The 14,272-nt window shown below is 38.8% G+C and overlaps 2 protein-coding genes across 3 annotated transcripts; one reads left to right on the top strand and one right to left on the bottom strand.

Annotated features, from left to right (window-relative positions):
• The first annotated feature begins 2,726 nt into the window (after window positions 1–2,726).
• On the top strand, window positions 2,727–5,314 carry tac3a (tachykinin precursor 3a). Of its 2 annotated transcripts, XM_020614514.1 has the most exons (7): window positions 2,727–2,929; window positions 3,335–3,450; window positions 3,534–3,633; window positions 3,862–3,891; window positions 3,974–4,027; window positions 4,164–4,227; window positions 4,612–5,314. In XM_020614514.1, exons 2-7 carry the CDS (start codon window positions 3,349–3,351, stop codon window positions 4,628–4,630), a joined length of 369 nt encoding a protein of 122 aa, XP_020470170.1. In that variant the 5' UTR covers window positions 2,727–2,929; window positions 3,335–3,348; the 3' UTR covers window positions 4,631–5,314. The 2 variants fall into 2 exon arrangements, with proteins under 2 accessions (XP_020470170.1, XP_020470180.1); XM_020614524.1 differs by lacking the exon at window positions 3,974–4,027.
• Window positions 5,315–5,322: 8 nt separating this feature from the next.
• c1galt1la (core 1 synthase, glycoprotein-N-acetylgalactosamine 3-beta-galactosyltransferase 1, like a) lies at window positions 5,323–10,969 on the bottom strand. The gene is made up of 4 exons (XM_020614503.1): window positions 10,688–10,969; window positions 9,514–9,768; window positions 7,594–8,258; window positions 5,323–6,144 (listed from the first exon to the last, which is right to left on the bottom strand). The coding sequence occupies exons 2-4, from the start codon at window positions 9,722–9,724 to the stop codon at window positions 5,794–5,796; spliced, it is 1,227 nt and encodes a 408-aa protein (XP_020470159.1). The 5' UTR covers window positions 9,725–9,768; window positions 10,688–10,969; the 3' UTR covers window positions 5,323–5,793.
• Between the last annotated feature and the right edge of the window lie 3,303 nt (window positions 10,970–14,272).

Raw genomic sequence — 14,272 nt, 5'->3', positions numbered from 1 at the left:
GACGGTTTTCATGTTACTTCACACATGCAGAATCCCCAGTGGCCAAAGATTCCAAGCTGTGCATTCAACTCCGGCCTGTATACAAATATAGCTAAATCTACACCCTGCAATATCATGTACATCTTTGTGAGCTCATTTTCTCTTCTCACACTCACACACTACTCTTGTCTGGGTTGTTAGTTATTTTATAACATTTCTCCCAAATAAGGGCTTTGACGTCTCAGTCTGCTTTCAACTCCAGGGTGGAACTTACTTGATCTTCTCCTTCTCTGGCCATGAAAGCCCACACATATGAATGATTGGCAGCTCCATTAGAAAGACGGAAGAAGAATAAAGTGTGACTGTACTCCAGGCTCTGTCTGCTGCTTTCCACTGCTGGATTCTATAGGAATTTATTACTATTCTCATGTCCATACACAAGCCTCCCAACAACGTGAACTGCTAGACTGAGTTTTAAGGCTTGCATAGTTAGTTTTTTGCAGCCTTCTAAAATTTGAACAAATTATGTGAGATTTAAAAACACACAACATGATTTGTCCACAAAGACACACATTTACAGAAAATGTGTTTACTGAGTTCTCGATTTCTTTCTTTATATATGTTTCACAGCGATAAGCCTGCTCATTTAATACGCCAGCAAAGGAAAATTAGGATCAGTGGGCAAATTAATGTAAGCATAAGCATAAATTTATTGCCAAGTATTTCAAGAACACAAGGAATTTGACTCCAGCTCAATGGCCCCCAATGTGGACACTATAAAAACAAAATAAATACACAATACATACAAGCTAAAAAAATCACAAGTTAGAAGAGCAACATAAACTAGCTGTTCATCACTGTAATAGCCCGGGGAAAGAAACTATCTTTATGTATTTAACAAAACTGTGAAAGTAGATAAAGTGAGACTATAAAGGATTTTTTTTAATGTACAAATATGTTGATATTCAGACAACCTGGTCTCTATATACATGTAGAAAAGTGTTTGAGAAACATCTGGTTAGGAGATTGATGAAACCATACAAGATTTACCAACCTTTTACAACATTTATTCATTTGCAAAGGAAGAGTTCGATGTTTTCTAGTTAATGAGCCACCCACGAACAGCCTGAACAGTCAGGGGCCAGGAATGAATGACATCTAAACGCAGGACACCCATCTATTCCTGCATTACATGCAACCCAACATCCATGAGAGGCTTCCCCTGCCATGGCACAATGCAGGTAAACAGCCCATGGCATTCTTTCCCTGTGCTCTCTGTTAGTCCATAAACAGGGTCGCTTTGATTTCCAAGGGAGGTAAAAACTGAAAAAAACCTTATCAATAATGTAAAACTGCAATTAATGACTTCCCCCACTTCTGTTAGATCTCCCATCCCGAACCCCTGCACTGCTGCAATCCCTTCACCTCACTCCAAATATGGAAATGGGAAGTCATTACTAAAACATACAGTAGCAGGGTTAACCTTTTGTGAAATGCACTATTTGGACTTTTGCCTGGTGTTTTGTTGTTAGTGTCATACCTCCTTCTACCAGGCCTTGACCTCCATACAGGATGTTGATATCTGCTATAGTTCCCCTTGTCTGCTTCACAGCTATGATTTCAAGTTTGGCTTTGTTTTAATATTCATGCTTATTTGCGGTCCTAATGTGTGCAAAGACATCGACACAAGTGTAATTGTTTGTGTAATTGCAAGAAACTTAATAGATTCAGTATGAGAACTAAATCTGAGTCATTTTCAGATGCTGCTGATGAAGGGAGCAACCTTTTAGCATGATACACATTGAGCTGCTTGAAGGTTAGAAAAAACTGTCAGTACACAGGTGTGCACACAAGTTACTAGACAGACATTCCAACTCACCGCCTGTCAGAACCCATAACAGAGAAAGCAGCTATGAAAACAATTTGAAGTGACCCTCTGAATTGTGTGTTACTCATACTGGTATGAAGCTGTGTCTGTCCAATCAATAAATGTCTAGACTTTCATCATGGCAGCTCGGCCTGCTTGTGTGTTTCATGGCTGTATACTGATAATGTCTGCATTTGCTGCTTAACATGTGGTCTTAGCTAAAAACTTGCAATTCATTGATTTTGTATGTAATACAAACACCAAATAATAAGTGGTGCTATTCAGCTAGCTAACCAAAACCTGCTCAGATACAAGTGGGCAAGTGTTCAGTTACAAACACACAGCCGTGTAGCCTGTCTAATCAAATACATCACCATCCTCTGTGACTTGCAGAGGCAGCAGCTATCTATGTATATACTGTAATTACTTCCTAAAACATTAGTATATTGACAGTGACCATGTGGACTGATCAGCTGAAAGGCACTTAGAGGAACATGTGCACTTGATTGCAATGAGGTGGATAAAGGAGAGTTCTGTAGCTTATCCAACACACAATTTCAGGTTTTAACTCAAACCCTATGATATAACAAAAATATTCTTATTTATTTGTTCCTTTGTTAGTCAAAGCCAATTGGAGCCTAGTTATTTGTTCCTTTGTTAGTCAAAGCCAGTTGGAGCCCAGTTTTTTTTTAAGAAAATCCCCAAATATATTCAGAGATGGGCATGAACCTACGAATTTATATCATCGTTACGTTGGCTAGACGTTTTTAGATGGTGCTTGCCTGCTTGTTTGGTGGCGATGTGGTGGGGTGGGTACGGTGGGTACGCTGGGTCAGACGCTCTTAGCAACAATATTGTCATCAATGAGTGAGCTACGTTGCCTTCAGCACAGCGTAATATAAAATCTGATAGCCCACCTACGCTCCAGTTGCTGATTGGCGTTACGCAGGTATCCAGCTATTATTTATTACCCCATTTATCCTCACCGGATCTCACTGAAGAATCTATCCATCCTCACTCCACTCTGCACCAGGGCGCACGCAGCTGACTCTTTTACAAAATTATCCACTAGACAGAAAACAGGTAAATATTAAAAATGCACGTTTACATGCTTAAAGTAGTAGTGCGTTAACATATTTATTCTATGTTCAACAGTTGCCCCCTTCTTTTATGAAGAAGTGGATTTCAGGTTTACTGTAAAATGTTTGGGAACGGAGCACAAGAGAAGTGCATGAAATTATTGCAGTCACATCTTTGTTTCTTTTCTGGATATGTGCATGATAATTAAAAGACTAATTTAGTGATGATCATGAAAATATTTTTTTATGATTTATATCTTTGTAAACCTTAAACTGCGTGCTTTTACGCAGTGGGTTACGCTCAACAGGTTCAGTTGGTTCCTTGATAATAAAAAAAACACGATGTAGGCTAATGGCCCATCAAGAAACAACTTTATTAAACAGGATAACCGCAAATATTCTTGTACAGGTGGTGCTGAGAAAATGAGAAGAAGTTTGCTGCTGGTGACTTTGTTCCTTATCATGAAACCTCGGTACAGCCACTCCAGATGTGAGGAGCCTGGATCGCGCACATCAACTTCAGACGTAGGTTTCCTGGCGCGTAATGGCCAAGACGATTTTAAAAAACATCTTTTAACAGAAACTAATTTTTTTTCTTATGTTTGAAGCAAACCACAGGCTTGGACATCCTCAAGCGGAACATTATGAAGAGGTATAACGATTTGGATTATGATAGCTTTGTTGGTCTGATGGGAAGAAGAAACGCCGGTGAGTCTTCTTTTTGACTGACAATGAAGTCCGCTGATTACATTCACGTTTTTATAGCATAAAAATACTTTTAATGATATTAAACTGAAAAAAACGGCAAAAGACTTTATGTTGTTAAAGCAGGTCCTTTAATTAATTTAGTTGTTATCGTTTGTTATATATTATAAATAGGATTTTTACCTTGAATGCTCCTGGAACTAACTTATTTCTTTCTTTCTTTCTAATCAGATGCAAACGCTGTACAGTCACCACAAAAAAGTAAGACTTTTGTCATTTATTGATATGATTAAGTGTTTGTTTTCTTTAAAAGTACTGGAAAATAACTAATATTTCTTATTAGGGGAAATGCAAGACATTTTTGTTGGTCTTATGGGAAGGAAGAATTCAGAGTCTGGTGGGTGTAGTGATTAATGAGTGAAATAACCGCAATAGTGCTTTTTTTGTGGGTATTTAGAGTTCACATTTTTCTGATGGTCATCACAAGGACAGTATATCTTTATGGGGCTATGTTGTAATGTCTGCTCTCACAGAGAATGGTCCCTGGAGAGAGTACCCAGAGAAGAGAGGCATTTTTCTTAACAAGTGCAGGCTGAGGTGAGTGGTTCTTTTTTTCCACTCAGTCGATGGAACATGACGAAGTTTCCACTGCTTGAAAATAATAAAATATTAGAGTAATAATAAAAGATAAAAACATTAGACATAAAAGCATCTGAAGATGTCTGGTGTTCATTTAATATTCAAGTGTGTTCAGGTTCAGTGTTCAAGGTTTAATGTTTTAATGTCTTTATGTCTTAAAAGCAGTTTTTATATATACAGTATCTCCATCAATCAATCTGTGTGTGTATTACAGAAAGTAAGCCTCCATTTGGTCTTATTTTTACTGTGTATTATATCACCAACTTTACACATCTAAAATGTATGAGTGTCAGAATAATACTGATCATGCTGTACATGTATGCTCTGTGTGTTTTGTTGCAGGTTTCTTCAGGGACTGTAGACATTCTTACTGCAGCAACGCTCATCCAGCTACAGTGACTAAAGATCACAAAGAACACAAACAATGATGGAAATGACAGAACAGCTGTGATTCATTCTGTAAATCTGCTAACTGACTTAGGAAAGTGTTCATTAACTACACAGATTATCTGAAGACAAACCATAATTAGAAAATGATTTCTTTATCATGTTATTTTTTTTTGTTAAAAGTTCAAAATAAACCATTTTTAGATACATAATTTATGTAAAACATTAGTACATTTTCCTACAGCTGTGTGAGTGATTCTTTGAGCTCAGCTCATATTTAGTTACACCTGCTACAATGTTTACATTAGTTATTCTATTTTAAACAGTTGTAGGCTATTGGGTTATATAAAATGACTTGACAAGAGGGAGTCATTGGAATTTTGTGTGATACTGTGTGCATCAGTGTTCTCAAACAAAAGCACAGGAGGTTTCAAGAACACAAGTCTGCATCCGTGCATCTCATATCAATCAAAGATAAAGTGAAAATGTGTTTTTCACAGCACACTTGTTCTTATTGACAGAAACATATCACTGTAGGCTAGGTTTTAGGTTTATCATTTGATATGTCTGCTACTGGATTAACTGGCTCAGATCAGGTTGTAAAATACATTAAATCAGTGTTCACTACGCCTCCTCCTGCATCATCTGTGACTGTTCCCAGCCAGCTGCGGGCGAGAGGCAGGGTACACCCTGGACAGGTTGCCAGCCCATCACAGGACCAACACACAGACGAACAACCACGCACACAAGCACTCCTATGGGCCGGAGCAGTCGGAGAGAACCCACGCAAGCACAGGGAGAACATGCAGAACCCAGAACCTGCTTGCTGTGAGGCAACAGCACTAACCACTGCGCCACTGTACTGCCCCTGTGACTGTGTAATGTCATAAACTTAAACACTGATGATGGCAAACTTAATCAAGCTAAACCAAGTGTTTATCTTGGTTAAAAATAACCATTCACAGCTGCCACTAAATTAAATTCACATTGTAACCACTACGTTGAGTGCTTACAGCTGGCTGTGTCTGAAACTGTCAGAAGAGAACGCTGGTTAGCCAACACGACACACAGGGTAATAACACTTCTCAGGAACAGTTGTGCCAGCTTATCACATTGAACCCCATATAAAACACAGAATCAGTGGTGTCTGTCATGTGTGACTACAGTCCCGTTCTCAGTGACGACTGAGTTGAGATGGTCTCGCTCCCCTGTGTGTGACTTCATCTCCGTTTTGCTTTGGTTCCCACTGAAAGCAAAGGCAGTAGATGTGAGACTCCTTCCATCTGTTACCTCTTGAGCTTCTTTAATTCCCACCATCACAGTGGTCTGTGAGAGAGGGCCAAAGCTCAGTCCCTGATGCAGGGGGGGCTGGTAGCGTGGCGTGTAGCCATATGCCCTCAGGTGGTAGGTGTAGTACTCTAATGTGTACATCAGCTCTGCTTCCACGTAATGGAATGATACCGCCAGGTCAGAGCAGCACTGTGGACCCTGTGGAGGACACAACACACAGACCAGTCACGCAAGCGCATGCAGTGCGTGCATATTCACACACACACGTAAAGTTAAATTGTAGAAAGTGATTATTTTTTTAAAAACATTTTAGTATAAAGAATTTGGAGACATCATCCACCACACTGCAACCAGGTTTAATGGGTTTCTCAAAAGCATCTGCATGGTTCATAAATACAAAAATTAATTTAAAAAATGGCCGTGCACAAGTGAACACAAGTTTTAGCAAATGGTACTTAGCAGGAATTCTTAATGTATTATCTATTATCTGTTGTGGATTAATATGCAATTTAGTTCTCAAGTGAATATTTGCAGCAGCAGAACAGTGTGTGAGGAATTAACTGAGGATAACACTGACTCACTTGTCAACAGCAGTGGAGGAGAATAGCAGTATGTCAGTGTCAGGCACAAAATACTTGTTGGTGTTGGGTGTTTTTGTTTTTGTTCACAATAAGAAGACTACAGAATATCACCTGCCTTATCCTTTTATAAAGTGTCATATGCTGACAGTTCTAGAACCACAAACATCTATTTGTTTACTCTGATATAAACATAATTACTATATAGTAAAAGAAAATGTGCTTCTCGTTTAAAGACAGGTGACAAAGCAGTTCCTTTAACTGGCAGGCAGTGTGTGACAGGATCAGAAATGAATGTGTTTCATTTAATTGCAAAGTACAATGAATTAGTTGCATCATCAGCAACACATGTTCCTCTTGTTGACAGAACACTGGCTCTGCTGCAATCATCCACTTTAAAATGAACTCATTTCTATTTCAGGTCACTTGTTCTGTGCAGGCCCAGAATTGAAATGTTGCCTGGATAATCACATATTCAGTTATTTATTTAGTTATTCTTCCTCTTATGAGTCTTTTATAGCAACACCAACATTTTGATTAATGCCTCAAAAGCAAACAGTACATTGGAGACAACTCACTTTCAGTTAGAAAATATGTCCATACTGTACATTTCAAACTAAGAAAGAATAATTATCTTATAGTGTAGTGGTTAGCAATAAACAAGGGTCCAGAGGTAATATGTAATAGAGCAGTATGTAGTTCATATTTAGATATTATTTGTGTTAGTTGTGTAAGGATGTAAGGCTGAGCTCAGTGTGTACGGAAGCTTGATCTGTTTCTGGCGCAGACAAGAATATCTTGGGCTGTGTCCCTTGTTTAACCTATGGGTCAACATCCCGAGTGACTTCCTCCTCAGATAGGGAATGGATATACTGTAGGTCTAGAATTAATTTAGTCGGCATCACACTCTAGCCATGACAAAAGTGCAGATGTGCACAGGTAAGATTGAGCACAGGTAAGACGATGATTATGTATGTTTTTTTTTTTTAATTTAACAGCTCTTAGTAACATTTCACAGTCCTGCAAAATGTGAATATCTCACACATAAAACAAAAATGAAGAGACTTGCCTCAACAATTGGGTAGTAACAATAGCTCCAGTACCAGAAGCTCTTGGAGAACTTGCCAGTTAGATGGTGCTCTGGCACAAATGGGTGGAAAGTTTCTCGATGCAAAGTATCTCTGGAGTCCCCTGCCATGACGCCCATCTTCTCCAAGCACTGTCCCAGGGCTAGGTCCTCTACAGGGGTCGTGTGTGTGCAAACTTTTGTCCGAAAACCTTCCACAAATCTCTTGAGTGCCTCTTTACTAAGCACATAGCCTGCCCCTCCACTCATGTAGCCTTGCTTGGTGTAAGGCTTGAAGCGTTTACCAAAATAGATGGGTTCTTTTGGGGTGTGGTTGGACAGAATCCAGCGCAGGTTGTCCACCACAACATAGGTGTCATCATCTGCCTTTAAGAACCAGTCTGCTTCATTGACATAGTGTTCGTAGACATAATGGAAGGCTCGGATGGTCTTCCAGTAGAGCTGGTCACGGCCCTCCTTAGTGCCCAAGCCCACAGTGGGAAAGTCTGGGTCCTCCACTGAGCTCATGAACACCACCACATTACAGTGCCGACTCCAGGTGGCCCTGACATGATGGGCCCTGCTCTGTAGGTTGTATGGTCCTGTCATCACCCAGCAGAGAACACGCACCTTCTGGTACAGCACATCTGCCACCCAGCTGTCCTCATCTACAGGGACACAGCAGACAGTACAATGCTAACTGCTTTGCAGTGGAGCTATCGTGTGTGCGGTTCAACACCACACCGCACTATCCAAACATTTCTCCATGTCCAGTCGGTTTAATCCACATACTTTTGTTATTTCCCCTTTCACTGTATTTTACTAAGAAAGTCACTTTTGGCTTTTCCCATTTAGGGGTTGCCACAGCGAATCGTCACACTGACGACTCGCATGTTGATATTTGGCACGTGTTTTACGCTGGATGCCCTTCCTGACGCAACTCTGATTTGAACCTGGGCCGCAACGGCAAGAGCGCTGCACCTTAACCACTGGCCTACCAGCCACAGCCTTTCACTATATTTTACTAACTTTCTATAATTACTGTCAGACCTTTCATACAACCAGTGCAAATGACTGATCCTAAGCCCCAGCCCTTTCCTTCAATATGTGAGTAAATGACAGGTGAATAAGCTTAGACAATTTCCCTGGAGTAGTACAACTCTGCAGGATACATGGCTGTACTATAATGACATTTATTAATGTTCTTTAAAAACTAAAATGTGAAAACACTGTGGCACTGTTTCATCACATGGGTTGAAAGATACAGTTTTCATCTAACCATATTTTTTTTTTAGCTACAAAGCATATTTTTTACTATAGTATGCTTCAGGGTAGCTAGTTAAACTGGTCGTCCAGACACAATGACCACATGATTTTTTTTATATTTCCTTTATTTTATTTTATTTTATTTTTTACCCATGGTTATATCCAAAACAATAAAGGCATCCATACATACCCTAACCAATCATCATATTAGTGTTTTTTTGTGTGCCACAATGCCTCCACACCACACCACCACCATCACAGCATACAGGGCCTTGACTTGCTCATTATCAAGGGTCATCATTTTTGTTTCCATCTCACATTTGCCTGGACAATCACTAACTATCAGAGAGTGATGGGGTTTTCAGCAAACCAACCTGTATTACATAACTAATATAAGATAGCTCTTATTGACCTGGAGCAAATGGTTTGCTGAATTAAATATAGAGAGAATATGTATGAGGATAAACTGCTTTATTTTAAGGGGAATTAGCTTAAATTCAGCTCAGCTTCCTTATCAAACCACGAGTTCAACTATCAAACCATTTTTGACAACAACAAAAAACTCCATGTTACAACATAAATATTAATGCAAATGTGTGCCGTGATTATCACAGCACCATATATATTTTCCTATAAATACAATAATGTGTAAAGCACCTGCATGGTGAGGGTGGAGCAGGTTGATAAGAGCGGCTCCCTCCTTTCTCCAGCTGGTTGGTCTCTCCACAGCCGCTGTGGCTTTTTCCTGAGCCTCTGACAGCACAGGGTAGCTCCTTTCAAACCACACCTGGTGCAGGAAGACGTAGACACTGCAGGCCCCCACTAAGAAGCCCATGGAGAAGGCCCATTTGGAGCTGGGACCCTTCATGGCAACACCGTTTCCCGCACTGCGATATATCGTTTACAGCATGTCTACAACACATTGGGATCAATTTGATGTGCAGTCAGAGTATTGTTAAAAAAAAACTCCAAGTATCTTCAGTATTGTTTGCAAATCAATCAAAAGGCAATAAATCATACTGGATGCACTTTTTAAACATTGCCCCCTGCAGAGTAATCTTGTCATATCACATTTGCATGAAAATGTTGCCATAAAACAAACATTCACTGTATTGTCCCAATGAATTTAGAGAGGAAAATTAACGTTTCACAAAGTTGGAAATCAAAATCAACCAGTTATTGGAGTCAGCCCACTGACAATGAACCAGTAAGTGAATCTGTGAACCAAATCATTTTAACTTACATGATTTACTGTGAATCAGAAGCTCCAGTAAAATGGTGTCATTAATCACTGCCTCCTGGATTTGTCTAGATGGCATCACGCATGCCTCCTGCTTTTGTTTAGCTTAAGGACAGACTGGTTTAAATATTTAACATTTAAACAAAGCTGTAATGTAACACCTGAGTTCACTTTGTCATCTTAACATGGGAACTTTACTGAAGTCCTTTGTGGACATGGACTTTACACTTGACACAGTGTCACTACGTCACAGGCAAAAATGCGTTGGAGTCCATCTGTTGCCTCAGGGGGATGAGGATAAGGGCGACAAATCTAACCGATTTTAGTTTAATGTATTCTCAACGCACACTGGTGTCCTTCATTACCCTGACGACAAATAACATTAGGCGACAAATCCAGTTAGGCGACAAATCCCCCCTGACCGAGGTTTACATCTGTTTACACCAATAACAAATGGCATGCTTTTAACAGCGAAATGTGTACATGTGATCTGTTGCTACTTCTGCTTAAATGTTGTCTTCATATACAAGCCTGTGTGTATATTTCCAGTCAGCAAAAACAGATCCACGTCGGCATGTGTGTGTTATTTACCTTTACTGTGGGATCAGTCGTTTGTGAGCACGACATGCCTTCAACTCCTTAAGCAGCGAAATATGTCCCGCTATTTAGACGGCACAAGCCTGCTACACCTGACAGTCCTACCACCACCCGTCGGTCACAGTCATCTGGTGGGATGGTTTTGATTGAAGTCGTCTCTATTCTCTGAGTATCCGCATGATTAGTAGAAGGAAAACCCCTGTACACATTTACATTGTTCATTATCACGGCTAAGCTCTGAAAAATGCGGCCTTTCATTGGCTGGGAGAAGGTGACGTGTGGAGGAAGCCTCCTTTCACCTCCTGTGAAATGCATTAATAGCAATTAACTGACATGATTTATACTAGATTTGTTTATTATTACTGAAATATATCATTTAAAGATTCTGAGTCAGAATACAGATAGATGTTAAGCTGTTTCTCTATCAATATTGGCCACTAGGTGTCATCCTGTATACGCATGAAGCGAAGCGCGTCTCTGCAGCTGGTAGCACAAGCTCAATAATACATGAAGCACAAAGACAGGCGTGGGATGTGCACGAAGACCCATAAAGACAGGTTTAATATTTATAGAGATCATCTAAAACAACAGAATGGGCTGTAGAAAACGCAAAGCAGCACAACAGTAGACTCCAGATTCCATATATCACCTCAAAACTAACAATAAAATGTATATAAAAGACACCACTGGCTCAAAATACTGATCTGAGGTGGAAAGTAACTAAGTACACTTATTTCAGTAAGCTACTGTACATGGTATGATTTTAAGGTGCAGTATCTGTACTTTGCTTGAATATTTTCATTTCCTGCTACTTCATATGTCAACTTGTCTACCTTTTAGAGGCAAATATTGTAGCCTACCTTTTAGTCCACTATACGTATTTAAGTATGTAAAATAGTGATACATTGTGCTATACAGTAATTGAGTGTAAACACATAAAAAAAAATCAAAAACAAAAATGACATTTTTGCCTTTTCACTGAATAAATTATATGATAACAGATCCAAACAATTTCAGGTTAGACAACTAGATGAATTAGTCCCTTGCTTTAGTTTCAGTTCCCTGGTGTTGTTTACTATTTATAATTTCATTTATGTTTCCTCATAGTTCAACATTATCTCCCCATGCTCTTTCTTTGTGATAGTCAAAGTGACATTTTTTTCTCCAGCTACACACAATGACACATTTCTGGCATTTCCATTTCCCTCGCCTAAGGTCATGTGCTTTCTCATAGTGTCCTGTTGAAGATGTTGAAAGGATGAGTTGTTGTTGATCTGTCTATTAGATTTCAGCAGAAAAAAAGTCAATCAAAAAATAAAACTAGCTACAAAATATGGGATACTCCACAAGTACACAGCAAAATAAATGTTGTAACATGTTGTGTGTAACTGTAATTGTGAGGCAGCTTCAACCCACCCACCCTCATTATATTTGTGCTGAATTTAACATACAGCTTACTGTAGCTTTTGACAGTATATTACAAATTTACACTAAAAAAATAAACTGTGGTGGAAATTATTATTATTGTTTTCCACTCCTCCAATGCTTGTGAGAAAAATGGACTTACACCAATGATGTCTTATGTGATTTTATTATATATATTTAAAAAAAGAACAAGTGAGGAAAAGTATAAAGAGTCCAGAGGTCTAAACTCTCACATAGAGGGAACAGAGTCTGACAAAGAGCTAGGTCTTCCCACACTATTTACAGTAACCATAACATTCAATGCCATGTATGCAGTATCACTCATGGGAATGCAAAGATATCAGGGCAGGCTGGAGGAAGGGTGTGACAGTAGAATGCAGAAGCCTATACCCATTTAGTTTCAACAGATCATATGTAGATAATAAGCTGCTTTTCCCACATCTAAATTTCCCTGCAAAGCATAATCATTAGTAAAAACACAGAGACCTCATATATTTTACATGTATATAACAATGAATATAAGGCTAAATTTGATACCACACACAAACCGTTGGCCTGTGCCTTAATGTCCACATCTGAAAAGAGGAACTCATAGTTGAGATTTTCCCCCGCATAGAAATTCCTGGCAAGCTGTTACAACAGTCATGTACTGTAAGCGACTGATGGCCTAACTCTGTTAACAAGAAGTAGAGCATTACAAAATAAAGATAAATGTACTTTTCCACATCTGAGTCAAAGCCCTCAAGGCATGTGTCCTCAATATAAGAGACAGCTGACTCCAGGTCAGAGAATCACCAGCTTCCTGGTCACTCTCACTGAAAGCTGCTTGAAGCTATAGGAGTCTCAAAAGGGGTCATTTTTTTAAACTTGTGCACACAAGTTATCTTGTGATCATATGCACTGATGTTCAGAGCTTTAATTTACTTCACATTCAACATCCGTACCTAAACTTCCCTAAACAGCCGTTTTCTAAATTTAATTTGCTTTCCCTTTTGTGGCTTCATATACTCTTATAAAGACAAGCTTACAGTATGTCTTAACATTAGTATAACATTCTTGTGCAGACTTACATACTGAAGAAATAAAAACATTCAAGAATTGATATGAAATCCTTTCCAGTGTTCCCAGTGCTCTCCAGTGTTTTTAGACATTTATTAAAGCCATCTTTCCACTGCCTGAGTTCGGTTAACTCAGAGTTAAGCTTGTGTGTGATGACTATAAAAAGCCATCATGAATGGAGCTTTCATATTAAGATTCATCATGACAGTGGGTAAAGAGCAGAGCCACTGTTATATTAAATAAGCTATATTTATTCAGCTGTAAGCTGATGGGAACATGAGATGGGAATGTGACTCACCCTATCAGCTATTCTCATGCAACTGCACAACCTCAGCCACCCAGTTAATTCAAAACACAAACTTATTTTGCTGAGTGGTGGCTTGAGGACAACTTTTGTATGTACTGTATGTGAGAGAAAGATAAGGAAAGAGAGAAGACATATGAGATTAAGGGATATTTTGTGTTTTTTTTTTGTTTTGTTTTGTTTTGTTGTTTTTTTGCTGTTTGTTTTGCATCTCTTTGTGCTCATTTTGTATCCTTTTACTGACAATTTGTGTCCATTGCATTAAGCTCTAGTTCTGAAAATATATAATATTACTGTCAAAAAAACCTAGCCTCTGTTGGCATCATCCCTGTAGTTTACCCAATGACAGATTGTATACGAGGAGTTGGAGGGTCTGATTGACAGAAAATTAATTAAACTGTTTTATTAAGTAATGAATTCATTTTGTAAGCAAAAACTGCCAAGAAACTCTTTACTTTCAGCTTCTCATATATTAAAGTGCACATCATTAATGTTAGAGCATAATTTAGCATTCCCACATGGTATATTATACTGTAGTTTACTCATTCTTTGCAATGCATTCTGCTAATTAGCATTTCACTGTAATGACAATAAAATTGAAATTGTTACTAATATATGAATTACTTATATAATTTGTATCAGAAAAAGTACATTGTATATTATACAGTATAGTCTACATCATGCATGTATCTCTAGGTTTTTCATTTATATTATTTCATTTTATTTTATTCTTAAAATCATGTGTTTATTATTAGACTGGTGTCACATACTCCTCTTCTGTCTTCAGATGC

This window comes from Monopterus albus, unplaced genomic scaffold (genome assembly GCF_001952655.1).
Source record: "Monopterus albus unplaced genomic scaffold, M_albus_1.0 scaffold6.1, whole genome shotgun sequence".
Taxonomy (NCBI): Eukaryota; Metazoa; Chordata; class Actinopteri; order Synbranchiformes; family Synbranchidae; genus Monopterus; species Monopterus albus.
Note: the sequence above shows the minus strand (reverse complement) of the source record. Positions and strands in the feature narration are given on the sequence as shown.

What these genes read in the sequence shown, in the direction of transcription:
- tac3a (XM_020614514.1), top strand. Translation starts at nt 3,349, where the DNA reads ATGAGAAGAAGTTTGCTGCTGGTGACTTTGTTCCTTATCATGAAACCT. An exon ending in CGCGCACATCAACTTCAGAC is followed by an intron (nt 3,451 to 3,533) that starts GTAGGTTTCCTG and finishes TTATGTTTGAAG; the next exon opens with CAAACCACAGGCTTGGACAT. An exon ending in GATGGGAAGAAGAAACGCCG is followed by an intron (nt 3,634 to 3,861) that starts GTGAGTCTTCTT and finishes CTTTCTAATCAG; the next exon opens with ATGCAAACGCTGTACAGTCA.
- c1galt1la (XM_020614503.1), bottom strand. Translation starts at nt 9,724, where the DNA reads ATGAAGGGTCCCAGCTCCAAATGGGCCTTCTCCATGGGCTTCTTAGTG. An exon ending in GCTCCACCCTCACCATGCAG is followed by an intron (nt 8,259 to 9,513) that starts GTGCTTTACACA and finishes GTGTCCCTGTAG; the next exon opens with ATGAGGACAGCTGGGTGGCA. An exon ending in GTTACTACCCAATTGTTGAG is followed by an intron (nt 6,145 to 7,593) that starts GCAAGTCTCTTC and finishes TGTCCTCCACAG; the next exon opens with GGTCCACAGTGCTGCTCTGA.